Source organism: Aphelocoma coerulescens, chromosome 1A (assembly GCF_041296385.1).
Source record: "Aphelocoma coerulescens isolate FSJ_1873_10779 chromosome 1A, UR_Acoe_1.0, whole genome shotgun sequence".
Classification (NCBI taxonomy): Eukaryota; Metazoa; Chordata; class Aves; order Passeriformes; family Corvidae; genus Aphelocoma; species Aphelocoma coerulescens.
Window position 1 is genome coordinate 43,891,960 of NC_091014.1, and position 13,007 is coordinate 43,904,966.

The window sequence follows — 13,007 nt, forward strand, 5'->3', positions numbered from 1 at the left end:
TTTTTCTAAACAAATCTTTCCCTTTTCATTTAATTTAAAAGCTCTCTGGTTCTCTAACAGTATGTAAAAAACTATTCTAGAGGATTAGTTTCTGGCAAATCTTTTTGAATCACCAAAGTTGTCATAAAAGCAAATTTAAATTTGGCTTCTTGTAAGATAATAATCCATTCCTCATTCCTCCCCTGGAAGAAGCATTCTACAGAATGAACTGTTCGACTTAAAACAAGATATAGGACTTTGGAGAATGATTCATCATTTCAAACACATAATTTCTGTTACATATTTATAAATTAAAAATGGAAGACTCCTGGCTTTTTTGAAGAAATAGATCACTGAGCTTTTTTGGGCACAGCTCTCCCCAGAAGACAGGCATGCTTGGTGTTTAACATGAGAGAATATTCCAAGGATAAAGTAACATTAAGAAGAGTAAGATCCAAACTTAAAACAGAATTAATAGGTCCACTACATATATTTCAGTAAGATTTGTACAATTACACTGTTTTCATAAGCTAAATTCAGTGTCTTATAGATTGTGTGGATTGTTCTATCAGAACAGTCACTTTTGAAGTACAAAATAAATAATATAAAGTAAATTATATACCTTTTCATTGGCACTTGCCAGCTGATTAGACAAACTTGTTGCCTCCTTCTGAGTCTCTCTTAGCTCCTGTCTCAATTCCTCATTTCGTCCTGTAAGCTGGTCAACCTGAGCTTTCAAGTGCACACTAGCATCAAAGATCCCCTCTGAATTCTTTGACTCCATTGCCTAATGCAGTAAACATTTAATTAACAAAACAAAGAAAAACTGTAGAAAAGCTTTAACTTTTTTCAGAGTCAACTGGAGCCCTCAAGTTTAGACTACAGGAAATTAGCAAAAAGCATGACATTTTAACATTGTAACATCTATTTAACAATTTCCTGACGGTGTATTTGCATAGACTATGACTTACATGGTTACACTTTCCTGGAAAACCCCTTGTTTTTTGTAAGATGTTTGAATAAAGTGTTTTTTAAAAACATTTCCTGCAAGTCCCATAGAGATAAAAGGCAAATAAACTTTTAGCAAAGCTTTATGAATGGGACAACAAATTTGCCAAGGACAGTTTTCTTATAGCCAGCTGCAGCTAGGGGCTTTTTTAATTTTAATGGCAACCCCTTCTCCTGTATATTTTAATTTACCTTTTTAAAAAGGAATCACACTAAGAAAGCATATGTACAAAGAAACCACTATTAAATTATACATTAAACTAATAACTGAGGAGGACAAAAATACCCTGTAATTCCTATAAAGCTAAATAATACTTTAAAAAGCAATCTTACATGAACTAAACGATCCAGACTAGGGATTATCAAGGCTGTTTCTCCTCCCTTCATACTAGAATCCTTCTGCATTTCCTTGATGGCTTGCAATATTTCTTTCATTCCTTGTTCAAGTTGTTTATTCTCTTCTGATAACTCTTTTACTGTAATAAAAGTTGTAAATATGTTTAAAAGCACTGAAAAAAAATGAGTTAAAGTTTCCTAGGACATTTCATCATGATACCTGCTGATTTGATAAATTAAAAGAATGAACATACATAGGCATAACCAATTATGAAATTAAAATCAGAGCTGCTAGGAATATGTGGGAGGTGTATCTTAATGATGAAATACCAAGAAAAAACATAATTAAATGCTTCATGGGAATGCAATTGACTTCACTGAACCTTCCAGTCTTCAATGTTTACTTCACTTTAAATTTCTGTAATAGCCGGACTTTTACCGGTCCAGAAATATGGCTATCTTGGAAACGTCTGGGTGTAACAATGAAGTATCTAGGAATTGCCTGAATTCCTTCTGCAGACTGAGAAAAAAAGGGCATTTAAAATTATGTAGCTTTCAAGGACTCTTAAGACCCCTACCATCAATAGTTTCTCAATGAAACTCTGATTTCCAGCACAAAGCAAATAGTCTGAAAACTTTAAAAAACTGAAAAAACCAGGACATTCTTTGCATTCAAACAATATGGCTAATCATCCTGAACACCCAGGAGCGAACTGCAACAACTTGAGCAGTTTCACCAAGTCTGTTTTGAAAAGTCAGAAAGAATTTTAAGAATTCACATTCTCTGGGGAAAAAAAATAAGCTTCTTGTCCAAAGAAATTAGAATTATTTTTATTTTGGAGCTTTCAAGCAGTGCACTTCAGCTAACATACATATATAAGTAAGCAGCAAGTGGCTCCAATTCCCCAGTACTTCGAGCCAGAAAAGCTCTACAATTACACAAGTTGTATAATTGTTACAACTGGGATTACTCCCACACTTACAGCCCTTACTAGGCCTGAATCAAGAAGGAAAAACATGAGAGGTAATAGTTTAATGTACTTAGTGTGAATAAACTATGTTTCAGGTACTATCACTGATTTAGTAACACTATATATGTATATTTACACACACATGCAAAATATACACAGTAATATGAACATAAGATTTTTTTTATGAGTCAGATATTTATGATCACAATTATAGAAACAGAACAACCAAATAAGCTAACCATCTGCAGGTAGCTCATAATATTCCCTAGTTTTAAAACAGGTTGCAACTTACATTTAGATTGAAATTTGGCCATTACAGTCCTGTTCTTCTCCAAATCTCTCTCTCTCTCACGTAATTCAGTTGCAAGATACTCATTCTAAAGAAAAAAACATAAAGTTTCTCCTAGACAAGAAAATACACAGAATGTAGTTTTAGCAATTTATATTTTAGTCACAGACTTTTTCAAATCTGAAGTATGCATTCATGAAAATTTCTCAGTCCATGTACTGATTTCTTGCCTAAATAGGAACAGCAAAGGATTCACTGGAATAATTACACGAGGTGTATCCCATGTAATACTGTCCATAGCGAAGTATGTACTCTTGGGTCATGCAGCAGCTGGAATAGTGGTCTGGTACACACCACAAGTCTGTGAGGGTGTGTAAGTTGTTGCTCTGAAACACTGAGAGCTTCAAAATTGCACTTGTGTTTTAACTAGTTGTCACGTTATCACTTGGTCAGAACCAAAATGAACTGAAAAAGTACTTCTGTTTTTTTCCAAGTGATCTGAATTCTCATGTATGCCAGAAGATCTTCTAAGTAGATTTCCCACTGCCTTTCCGTTTTCAGCTATATTCTTCTCTGATTTCAGAATTTCAACTGGTGCTACTCTATCTGCAAGTGTGTTTCTCCATTCCATGTTACATGAGCTGCTAGGCTGTTATTTAACATACAGAATATTCACTAGTCTTCCAGAAAATATTACAAATTGTTCATTCTGGGATTTTTTAAAAAGCAGTTAATAAAAGCCCTTAGATAAATATTTTAACAAATATTTACAATATAGGGGCTTTTAATTTTTGCAAGAGAAATACAAGGAATGTTCATAAACTTGCTTTATGAACCAACCTTTGCTTTTACTTCAGCAATGTCATGTCTGCCCAAGAAATCCAACGTCCTCATATTCTTTCCCTTCTCTTCGGTAAAGCTATCAGTCATCTGTATATTATCAGCATCCAATCCTAAAAAGCAAGTAGATGTACAAGTAATAAATTATTATGAAATTTTAATTGGTCTCCAAGCCAAAGAATAGATTCCATTTATTATATCTGAGTTCTAGTTTTCTACCTTTCCATCTGAGCACATTATGCTATCCCGGGTAGCATGGAATCAAAATTCTAAGAATTTCGAAACACATGAATTAAGTAGATTTACTGGAAATTTTGGGGAGATCACCCCGCACTCATTGCAAGGCAATGACAGAAGTCTCAGTGATGCATTACAAGTCATCACAACTCAGAACCAGGAAATCCAAAACCACTCACCTCTTCCTAGAGATTCAATGCAATGTACTTAGCCTTTTAATTTAAACAAATGAGAAAATATAACATAGCTACATTAAGTACAAACACAATATTTATACTTAAATATAAACAGAGTAAGTTCTGTTTATAAGTATAAACAGAATGTTTTTGAAAGGACAGTTTAGAATAAAAACATCCTACCTGTTGTTGCAACTCTTCTTCCTTTCTCCTGAACCAACTTACGAATGTGTTTTTTCAGTTCAATTCTTTCCTCTTCCAGTCTCTCAATCTGCATATTATTATTCACAGATCAGTATTCCATTTTGTTCCAATACATTTTTATTACATAGCTCTTACACAAAAATAGCATTTATCACTCACCTCTTGCAAAAGGATCTGGTTTTCAGCTCTATATTGCTGCTGCTTCAGTGCTTTGCTGTTTCTGAATTCATTTAAATCAATCATTGTCTTTGGCTCAAGACCTAAAACAAAATATATCAGTTACTCATTAAGGAGGAACATTAATGTTAGTTAATGCAGGTAATTTATGCAAGAACATAACTAGACAAGCGGAGTTAAAAAAATAGTTTGTTGATAGTTGAATATATTTCAACTATCTATAAAAATATATAACTATCTATATAACATATACACACATCTTACACTCCAGGTATTAAGACAAGAAGAAAGCTTAATTTTACCTCAGTTACTCAAAACCCAAAGTGCAATAAAGTGGCCTTATTTACATTTAAATTCTTCTATTTAGAAATAAGCCTGCTGAAGTCTTCTCTGTGTTTCTCATCTAGCATTATAACTTCAGGATGCTGCAGTTTCTAAATACCGTATTAGGAATTTTATTATGCAGTGTGCAGTCAAAGAGGAATCAAAACCAAAAAAGAGTAGAGAACCTATTCTCCTACCTTCTTCAGTCAAAGGAATCTGTAAACCAAGTTCATTCATGCAGTTTTCCAAACTAATTAAAACTACTTGGAAATATTAGCAGAATATAACAAATTATTTCCAGTGACTTGGTATTATAAAAAATTTCCATAAAAAAATCCTATTTCAAATTTTACCCAACAAATAATTGAACACGTACTGGATACAGCATACCTAAGCGTTCTCTGAGTTCTTCATTTTCATCAAGAAAGTCATTTATTTTAAGTTCAAGTTTATTGACTTCCTTAATTAATGTCTCAATCTCATGTTCTCGTATTTTGACTTGCTTTCTTAAATCTTTGATTTCAGCAACAGCTTCTTCCAAACCATATATTCCCTGTAAAAACCCCACATGGGAAGTAAGAACAAAACAACCAATAGAAGACTTACTAAAATAAATTATGAATCTTTCTTTCATCATTACACAGACAAGAAAAACATTTTTCAGTCTCTATCACTCTTCTGCACTATGCCTAGTGAAAAAAGTTACTGAATAAAAAGCAGATCCTATAAATCTGTCGTTGAATACAGAGGAGTCTGCATATTTCAAAAGTGAGTCTTCCAACTACATGATCCTTTGAAGAATCATATCTTGAGTGTTCAATTACTGTTCAAAAGGGAAGGGAAGAGGAAGGGGAATACCATCAAAATCATTTATTTAATTTTTAATTAGAACAATTAAATAAATATGGAAGGACAAAATGCTCTCTTAAAAATATGATGAATACCCTCTCCAGTCTGACAAACTGTTTACCAGTTCATAGTCTCTCATTCTTTTCAAAGTCTCAACAAGTTCTTTGTCCTTTTCTCTGGCATGTGCTTCTGCCAATTCTGCTGATTTTTCAGCCTCCATAGTTCTCTCTTCCAGCATTTTTAACTTTTCTTCCATATCCCCAATTTGATTCCGTGGGGCAAGAGAGGAGTGACCTGGAAAGAAAAACCTTGGTGTTTACAATTCAACTAGGAATTCTTGCTATCTGCCATTAATCAAGACAGAAACACTTCAGAAAACATTATAAAGGACATCTTCATTTCCTGCCCTTTTTAATTAGGAAATCACAAGACACTACATATAAGAGGTCAGGTTTTCTTTCCTGCAACAGTTCCTTCAAACAGTATTTATCATAAATGAGGGCACAGAAGGGAAATCAGAATTTATTTGTAATTGTGTGCTACTACTCCTTTTCAATTCTTGATGGAGCTGAGACCTTGTATGTTATGCTCTAACTTTAACAGAACAGGTATCATTTTATTACCCATAAAACCCACTGCGGTAATGTGGATAAATGTAAACTCTTCATGAATGTTTAATAAAAGAAAATGAAGAAAATAGATTAGAGACTAAAATTACTCAAATACTGCAATTATTTTTCCCTGTATTTCTAAAAAATAAAGAATGCACAGTAAATTTGTGGTTTCTGATTTTCCTAATTTTGACATGAATACAAAATAGTCATGTTACCTTTATCTTTTTGGAGATCATCTTTTAATTTCTCAATAACGAATGCATTTTTCTCCATTTCTTTGGTATACTGTTCAACTTGCTCAGTAAGCAATCTTATCTGAGCATCTCGCTCTTGCACACCCTACACATACAAAAGAAAAAAAAAAAACTCCATTAAAGGATCCTTCTTTACTGACAGGCAAACTACCAATACAGAACACCACATGGTAAATGAAGAAATTACATGTAGCTAATACAAAACAATTTACAGAACATCAAATATACTATACCTATACTTACAACGGAGAGTTCAGGTATTATCTAGAAGTTTGGTATATAAATGCAAAGTGGGAAAAATAAGACTGTAAAAATAAAGCACTCAAACAGGAAAAAAAGCAGCATTTTAGTATAATGATTTTAAATGGTAACAGTACTCTCAGAGTTTGCCAATGTTAGATGAAAAGTTCCAGATGATACAGGTTTCTTGCAGCTTCCTCATAAACAATTGCCATTGGGAACTGAGAAATACAAGTTCAAGACTGCAAGAACTAACAATCCATCCTACATGACACCTGAATTGCAGACAGCCTTTCAGCAAGCCATCTAACTTTTAAAAATTGGTATCACATCTTGTTTTGCATCCACATACATTCCGAAGTACACGCAGACTGTGGAAGTGACTTCTATTTATACTATGCTATTTCTGTACTCGCACATGAACTTTAGAGACAACATAGAAAGCTTAATGTTACTTTTTCTGTGATGGTAAAAGATAAAAAAGAGGCTTTAAAAAATTTACAAGCATGAATAATAATAATAAAATATAATAATAAAAACGTAAAAATCTCAAGGTTCTTACTCTATACCACTGTTCTGAAAAACAACTTTCAGGCTTTCTTAAAAATATAACCACATTCAGAATCTAAAAGTACAGAACTTAGCAAAGTTGTAAAGACTTAAATATAACTCTTTAGAATATAAACATACATTGAAGGATAGAAAGCTCAGTCCATTTTGAGTAAAAATCCTGAGCAGTAGCTTGATTTAGCTTTTAAATGTCTGCTTAAAATACAGCTTATTTCCACAAAACATTTCAAAATGCCATGCTAGTAATGCCCCCTCCCTTCCCTCACCCCCCCAAAAAAGCAATCTCTACAGCAATCTATTCAGATAAAACCAAACAACTGCTTATCAAAGTTACTTTCAGCTGCTTTCCTCTTCTGATACCTAAGGCCAATTTGTATTTTAGTGTTTTTTTCTCTTGAGAACCTATCTGTCACTAGGTCTGGAAGACTGCATAAATATATCTCGCCATACTGCTCAGTCTACAAGAACGCAAAATGTAACATAACTGTCATTACACATTTACTTTAAAAACTTACAGGAAGGCTCTAGAAAATCATCCTGAAATCAGAGAGTATGCTTTCCATAGTGACTATTTCAGAATTCCTAATGGACCACATTATTTTGGGGGGACGGGGAGGGGGTTATGTTTTTTAAGAAAGTGGAGACATTCAAAATCATGAAGAACTATGTAATTTTACATGAATATGAGAGATACACAAATTCAGCTAGCTCTATCATACAATGAACCACAGAGTTAATCAGATGAGACAAATGAACTAAGAAAATTAAGTACTAGGTAAGATTGTTCCTTAACTAACAAATTTAGTGCACAGAAACTAAGCTATATTTTAGAAACACTACATAAGTGTTTCTTAGAAATATATATAGCTAGAAAAGATAAACGTGAAAGTAACAGAACCAACTACCAAGAGTTCAGGTCATACACAGATACATACATGCATACATAGAAGTTTTCTTTGTACATTGTCTATTAAGCTAACTTTACAGTCGAATGAATCGACCTGTCTCATAATTCTCAAATTAAGTATTCTGTATTTGCAAACTATGAAAGACTAAATATATATTTAGTCATTAGCATATTTAGTGAATGGTCATTTCTATGTGTGCAGTGTCTCACATGGACTGTACCTGCTGAAGGGACAATATACTGTTTCTGTCTACATCAAGTTGGACCATTTTCATTTTCTCTTCCAAGTTAAACAACATTTGCTGATACTCTAGGAGTTCATCATCTTTTGAAGCTAAGATTTTCTGAAAAGAAGATAAAATACCATCAGAACACTTGAAGTAATTTCTAAAAATGATTTTAAAAGTACTAAAACATACCTTCCATTCTTCAACTTTTGCATTTACAGCTGCCATGAGTGGATCGTCTTCCTCATTCTTTGCTTTCAGTTGGTCTGAAAGATCCTGAACCTAGACATGCCATTTGGATAAACATCACATTACAGAAAGGTTTGGGCTTAACCAGTATTTATGTACAAACACACTACATCGAGTACATAACATTTAATAGATTAGTATTACAGCAGCAAGGGAATGACTTTTGAGTACAGTGCATGACTAACATCTTATACAAAAAAATGTTTGTGATCTGCAGTCAAATTTTAAAATCTGTACCACATTCAAAGATCACACCACTTTGAAAGAGTGTTACTTTAGAGGAGTATGTGGTTTTAACTGCATAGATAGAATGTTTTAACTTAGGCTAAAATATGAAAACAGAGTGGAAACCTAAAAAAAAAATTATACTAAATAATGAGTCAGCTCTTACTTGAAATTTGTACCGATCTTTCTCTTTTCTTAATTCATCCATAATAATATCAGATTGTTGCACAATTAGTTTCATTTTGCTATATTCATCAGTCATCTTCTCCATTTCTTGCACTGATTCCTCAAGATTTTTCCTCATTTCTTGGTTTTGAATCTCTAACTTCTCATTAGCTTCAGTCAAATTCTGCAAAAATAAAGAAAAAACAGCTTTTAGAAAGTGCCCATCTTAATATCTGAATAAGAACTTGAAAGTCTTACATGAAATTAGCACAGAATAACGTATTTCACTTCTAGGTTACCAATTTCAACAAATCCAAACAGCAAATAAAAGGCATAATATGTCATAATATTAAGTTAATAACTTCATTACTTCTGCCAGATTCATAGATGCAGACCGCATGCATGACAGAATCATACCATATTATGAATTCCCTTACTCCAGGTGACTTCATCTCTAAATTGACATAGTGTAATGAAAGACACTATGGTCAGTAAAATTCCAATATATACTCAATAGAATGAATAGATTTTTACCTGAATTTCATCCAAATACTGGACAAGCTCAGAGCTTCTTTTGGACAACTGTGATGTGTAATCAGAAACCTCTCCTCTTCGTAATGGAATAGTTTCTTTTTGAGAATCTAATTGCCTCTGATAGTCAGCTACATCCTGATGCAATTGTTCATTCTGCACAGAAAGCAATCCAAACTTAAATCCATTTCTAAGAGTTGAAGACAAAGTCACTGCATTTCTAACAAGCTAACACAAACAGCTAAGACACTCAAAACCCATCCAAATTCCTACAGTCTGTTTTAAAAGTCTCAGAAGCCTCACCTTTTTCTTTATGCGCTTTTTCTTCATATTAAAAAGGAGAAAACAAGACCAAGAGAACAAAGCATGAAAAATATTAGAAATAAGTTTCGCTTTAGGAAGACTAAATATTAATCAATATAGAGACCAAAAAAAAATAGCTTCCTTTATACCTGTGTGTGCATATACATACATACACACATACATGTAGAGGGACATTTTGACAAATGATTCTCAAGGTTTTACCCCAGGCAAATAATTAAACAAATCTACTTGGCAATAATATTTAAACTAAAAATTCGAAACCCAAAATCCAGGCCAAACTAATACACAGTAGGACTATGCAAATAGAAATGTAGAGAATTGCTGACCTCAAATAACCAAGTTTCATTGGAGCAGATGTACCACATATTTACTTTGCACTACTAAACAGGAAATGTTCCAAAATTAAACATCACACCAAAAATTATAAATACAGAAAGACAATAATATATCCATAAACAAATATTAAAAATACAGTAAATCAGCAATAATTTTTGCTAACCTCTCTCCTGAATCTGATGTTTTCATTTTCGGCATCTTCAATTCGAAGACCAAGCTACAAGATAGAAAACCTTAATATGCATCACTGACACCACAAAGAACTCCAGAAACAGAAAAAAAGAAAACAAATGCACAGCAATCCTGTTCCATCAGTGGTTTCATTTTTTTTTTTAAATTTCAGAGGCTTTTTTCAGAACATCAACTTTTCAAAATATTTGACACAACAGCTTCTAGAGATGTCAAGCTCAAGTCCTTCTTACCTGTTCATTCACTTTCTTCTCCTTTTCCAATTCTTTTTCTATATCTGTTAACTGTCTCTCTTTTTGTTCCAATTGTTCTTCCAGCTGGCGGATCTCATCAAGCAAAAAACGAGTATCACGACCACCAGCAGATCTTTGTGCCATCTTACGAGCATTAAAATAACATTATAAATATAGTAAATATTCAAAGTAGAAAGAACTAAAAACACTAAAGCAGATGCTAAGGCTAAAATAAATGGGATTTTTCAAGTATAAAAAAGTCAAATAATTATTCACCCAAGACTGCTGCATATTCAAAAAACAATAAAAAGCATTTGCTAAAATGTAGGGCTAGTTCATCATTTTACAAGATTAAATACTAGTCTAAAATCAAATAATTAAAAAACTCCAGCAGAGCACCCTATACACTAGCAAAATTTTAAAACATACCTCTAATTCATTCTGAAGTTTCATCAGCTTTGTTTTAAAATTATTTTCTGGTAAAACAGAACAGATACAGTGAATTACCAAACAAGGTAAAAAACACATAAAACAACAATGGTAAACCTTAGACTTTAAATATTTGGCTTCATTGAAGCAATTAATGTCAGAGCAGTTGGTATTTTGTCCAGTTCTCTAAATCCAAGAAAACCCACAAAACAAGAACAACAAAAACCTAAAATCCACATTTAACAAATGTCAATTTGTTAGGAACAGCATAAAAAAGGAACAGCATATAGGAACAGCATAAAAAAGCTTGCTTACCACATTTGGCTTGCTCTTCCCCAGCTTTTTCAACTTCTTCTAGTGCCAGTTCTATCTCCTGAGTTTTCATCTGAGAAAAGAAGCATAGTAAGCAAAGAAGAAATATTTACTACTAAAATAAATTAAAAGATTTGTCCATAGGCCTCATGTTTAAGACATAGTTATTTTGAGAAATTTGTTTGCATTTTCCATCTATATAACTATGCTAGTTCAATTCACTTCTCACTACTAAATTCCAACAGCTACAAGCAGGTACTCTGGTGCAAGCACACTTTTAGCATATAAATTACCTTAGGAGTAAGCAGCGTTTTCAGGAACAGGGGAAAAAAAAGAAAAACTATGTTTCCATTTAAACAAAAAAAAAAACCAACAACAAAAAAAAAGCATCTGCAGAATTGTAGAAAGTAAGCATTGGTACAAACCTTTAGAAGCGATTGAGTAATTTTAAAAAGGTGTATCAGTTTTTCTGGAATTTCAGTTTTTAAGTCTTTCCCATCAACCTAAGGAAAGGGACAAAAGTGGTTTTACACTAATATCAATGAAATCCACAAAATAAACCCTTCACGTATGTGAAGGACCAGAGACAGTTTAGTGAAGAAAGTATAACAAAATCCTCATGTTCCCTTTTTCTCAAGCACCTTGAACATGATATCCAGCAACCTGTCTGCTAGTTCCTCTTGACGAGGCAGAGTATCTGGATCAATTTTCATGAGCTTCTTCCAATCTAAAATGGGTGCCATATTGAAGTAATGATTTTTTTTCCTGGAACAAAGATTAAAACAACAGTTATCAGGTATTATCAGTGCATATCAATTTTAGGTCAAATGATTTAATGGAGGCTGGCCACTGAACCACACCATATGATTCTAACTGTATCCATTTGTAACACTGAATAACATTCTGTTCACATTTTGATCCATTGCAAACTAGCAGGCTATAATAAAACCATTTTTCTTTAAGTTAAAAATTATACCATACATAGTCAATGAATTTTTAAAACTTATCAGTGAAGATTAAGACACACATGAAACCTGTATTTTAACTTCAATATCCTTGTTTTCTTCACCATCTCCTAATGTGGTATTTTTATGCCAATGAACAAACACAAAAATAATTGTTTCTAATATTTAAAACACGACCAATACCTTCTTTAGTTTGATACTATGAGCACTGACTTCTCAACACTGTATTAAACATCACTCCTTTTGGATTAGAATACTTGAATTGACAAAGGACATTAATCAACCTGGAAACTGAGAAAAATCTCATCAGAAAGTGGTGGAAAGTTTTCTTCTATTGCTTACCTTCTGGTTGCTGTGGGCCACCGTGATTTCTCACACACCTAAAAGTCAATGCAGTATCTGAAAAAGGCAGAAGGGATTGGAAATCTTGGATTATTCTGTTCTCTGGAGCTTTCTAGTCTAGTCTCTAGACTTTCTGATCAATATTCCAAAAAGTAAATTCTGTCAAGTTTAAACCAGAACATTTTTAATCTACTTATTGCCCTAAGTTATGAATATAACATAAATGGTTAAGAAAAATTAAGAAAGAAATAAAGCTAACTAGAATAGTAAATGCAGTATTATTCAAGAAAACTAATGACACAGCAAGGGTATATATTTTATAGAAAAAAAATCAAGCTCAATTAATAACTTCAACAATGCCGTATGCTGAGCACAATATTTTGAGATCTGATCCATCATGCACCCTGTTCGTCATTCAGCAGCTTAAAGACTCAACAACTGAAACCTCCTTCCTTAATAAAAGCCTGAAACTGGTATTACTTTCCAAAACAATATGCCTAAGCAT

At 33.0% G+C, this 13,007-nt stretch overlaps 1 protein-coding gene across 1 annotated transcript in view; it reads right to left on the minus strand.

Annotated features, from left to right (window-relative positions):
* CEP290 (centrosomal protein 290) overlaps positions 1–13,007 on the minus strand; it is a 49,503-nt gene that overhangs the window by 33,981 nt on the left and 2,515 nt on the right. Inside the window, exons 2-21 of the mRNA XM_068999884.1 lie at positions 12,503–12,559; positions 11,837–11,960; positions 11,621–11,698; positions 11,199–11,268; positions 10,884–10,930; positions 10,455–10,598; positions 10,196–10,249; positions 9,376–9,528; positions 8,843–9,025; positions 8,395–8,484; positions 8,197–8,319; positions 6,220–6,343; positions 5,512–5,684; positions 4,932–5,094; positions 4,200–4,300; positions 4,020–4,107; positions 3,424–3,536; positions 2,587–2,671; positions 1,321–1,463; positions 602–766 (exon numbers count right to left, since the gene is read on the minus strand). Of these exons, the coding sequence (XP_068855985.1) occupies positions 602–766; positions 1,321–1,463; positions 2,587–2,671; positions 3,424–3,536; positions 4,020–4,107; positions 4,200–4,300; positions 4,932–5,094; positions 5,512–5,684; positions 6,220–6,343; positions 8,197–8,319; positions 8,395–8,484; positions 8,843–9,025; positions 9,376–9,528; positions 10,196–10,249; positions 10,455–10,598; positions 10,884–10,930; positions 11,199–11,268; positions 11,621–11,698; positions 11,837–11,938 (2,199 nt within the window). The 5' untranslated portion in view covers positions 11,939–11,960; positions 12,503–12,559. The remainder of the gene's footprint in view (positions 1–601; positions 767–1,320; positions 1,464–2,586; positions 2,672–3,423; positions 3,537–4,019; positions 4,108–4,199; positions 4,301–4,931; positions 5,095–5,511; positions 5,685–6,219; positions 6,344–8,196; positions 8,320–8,394; positions 8,485–8,842; positions 9,026–9,375; positions 9,529–10,195; positions 10,250–10,454; positions 10,599–10,883; positions 10,931–11,198; positions 11,269–11,620; positions 11,699–11,836; positions 11,961–12,502; positions 12,560–13,007) is intronic.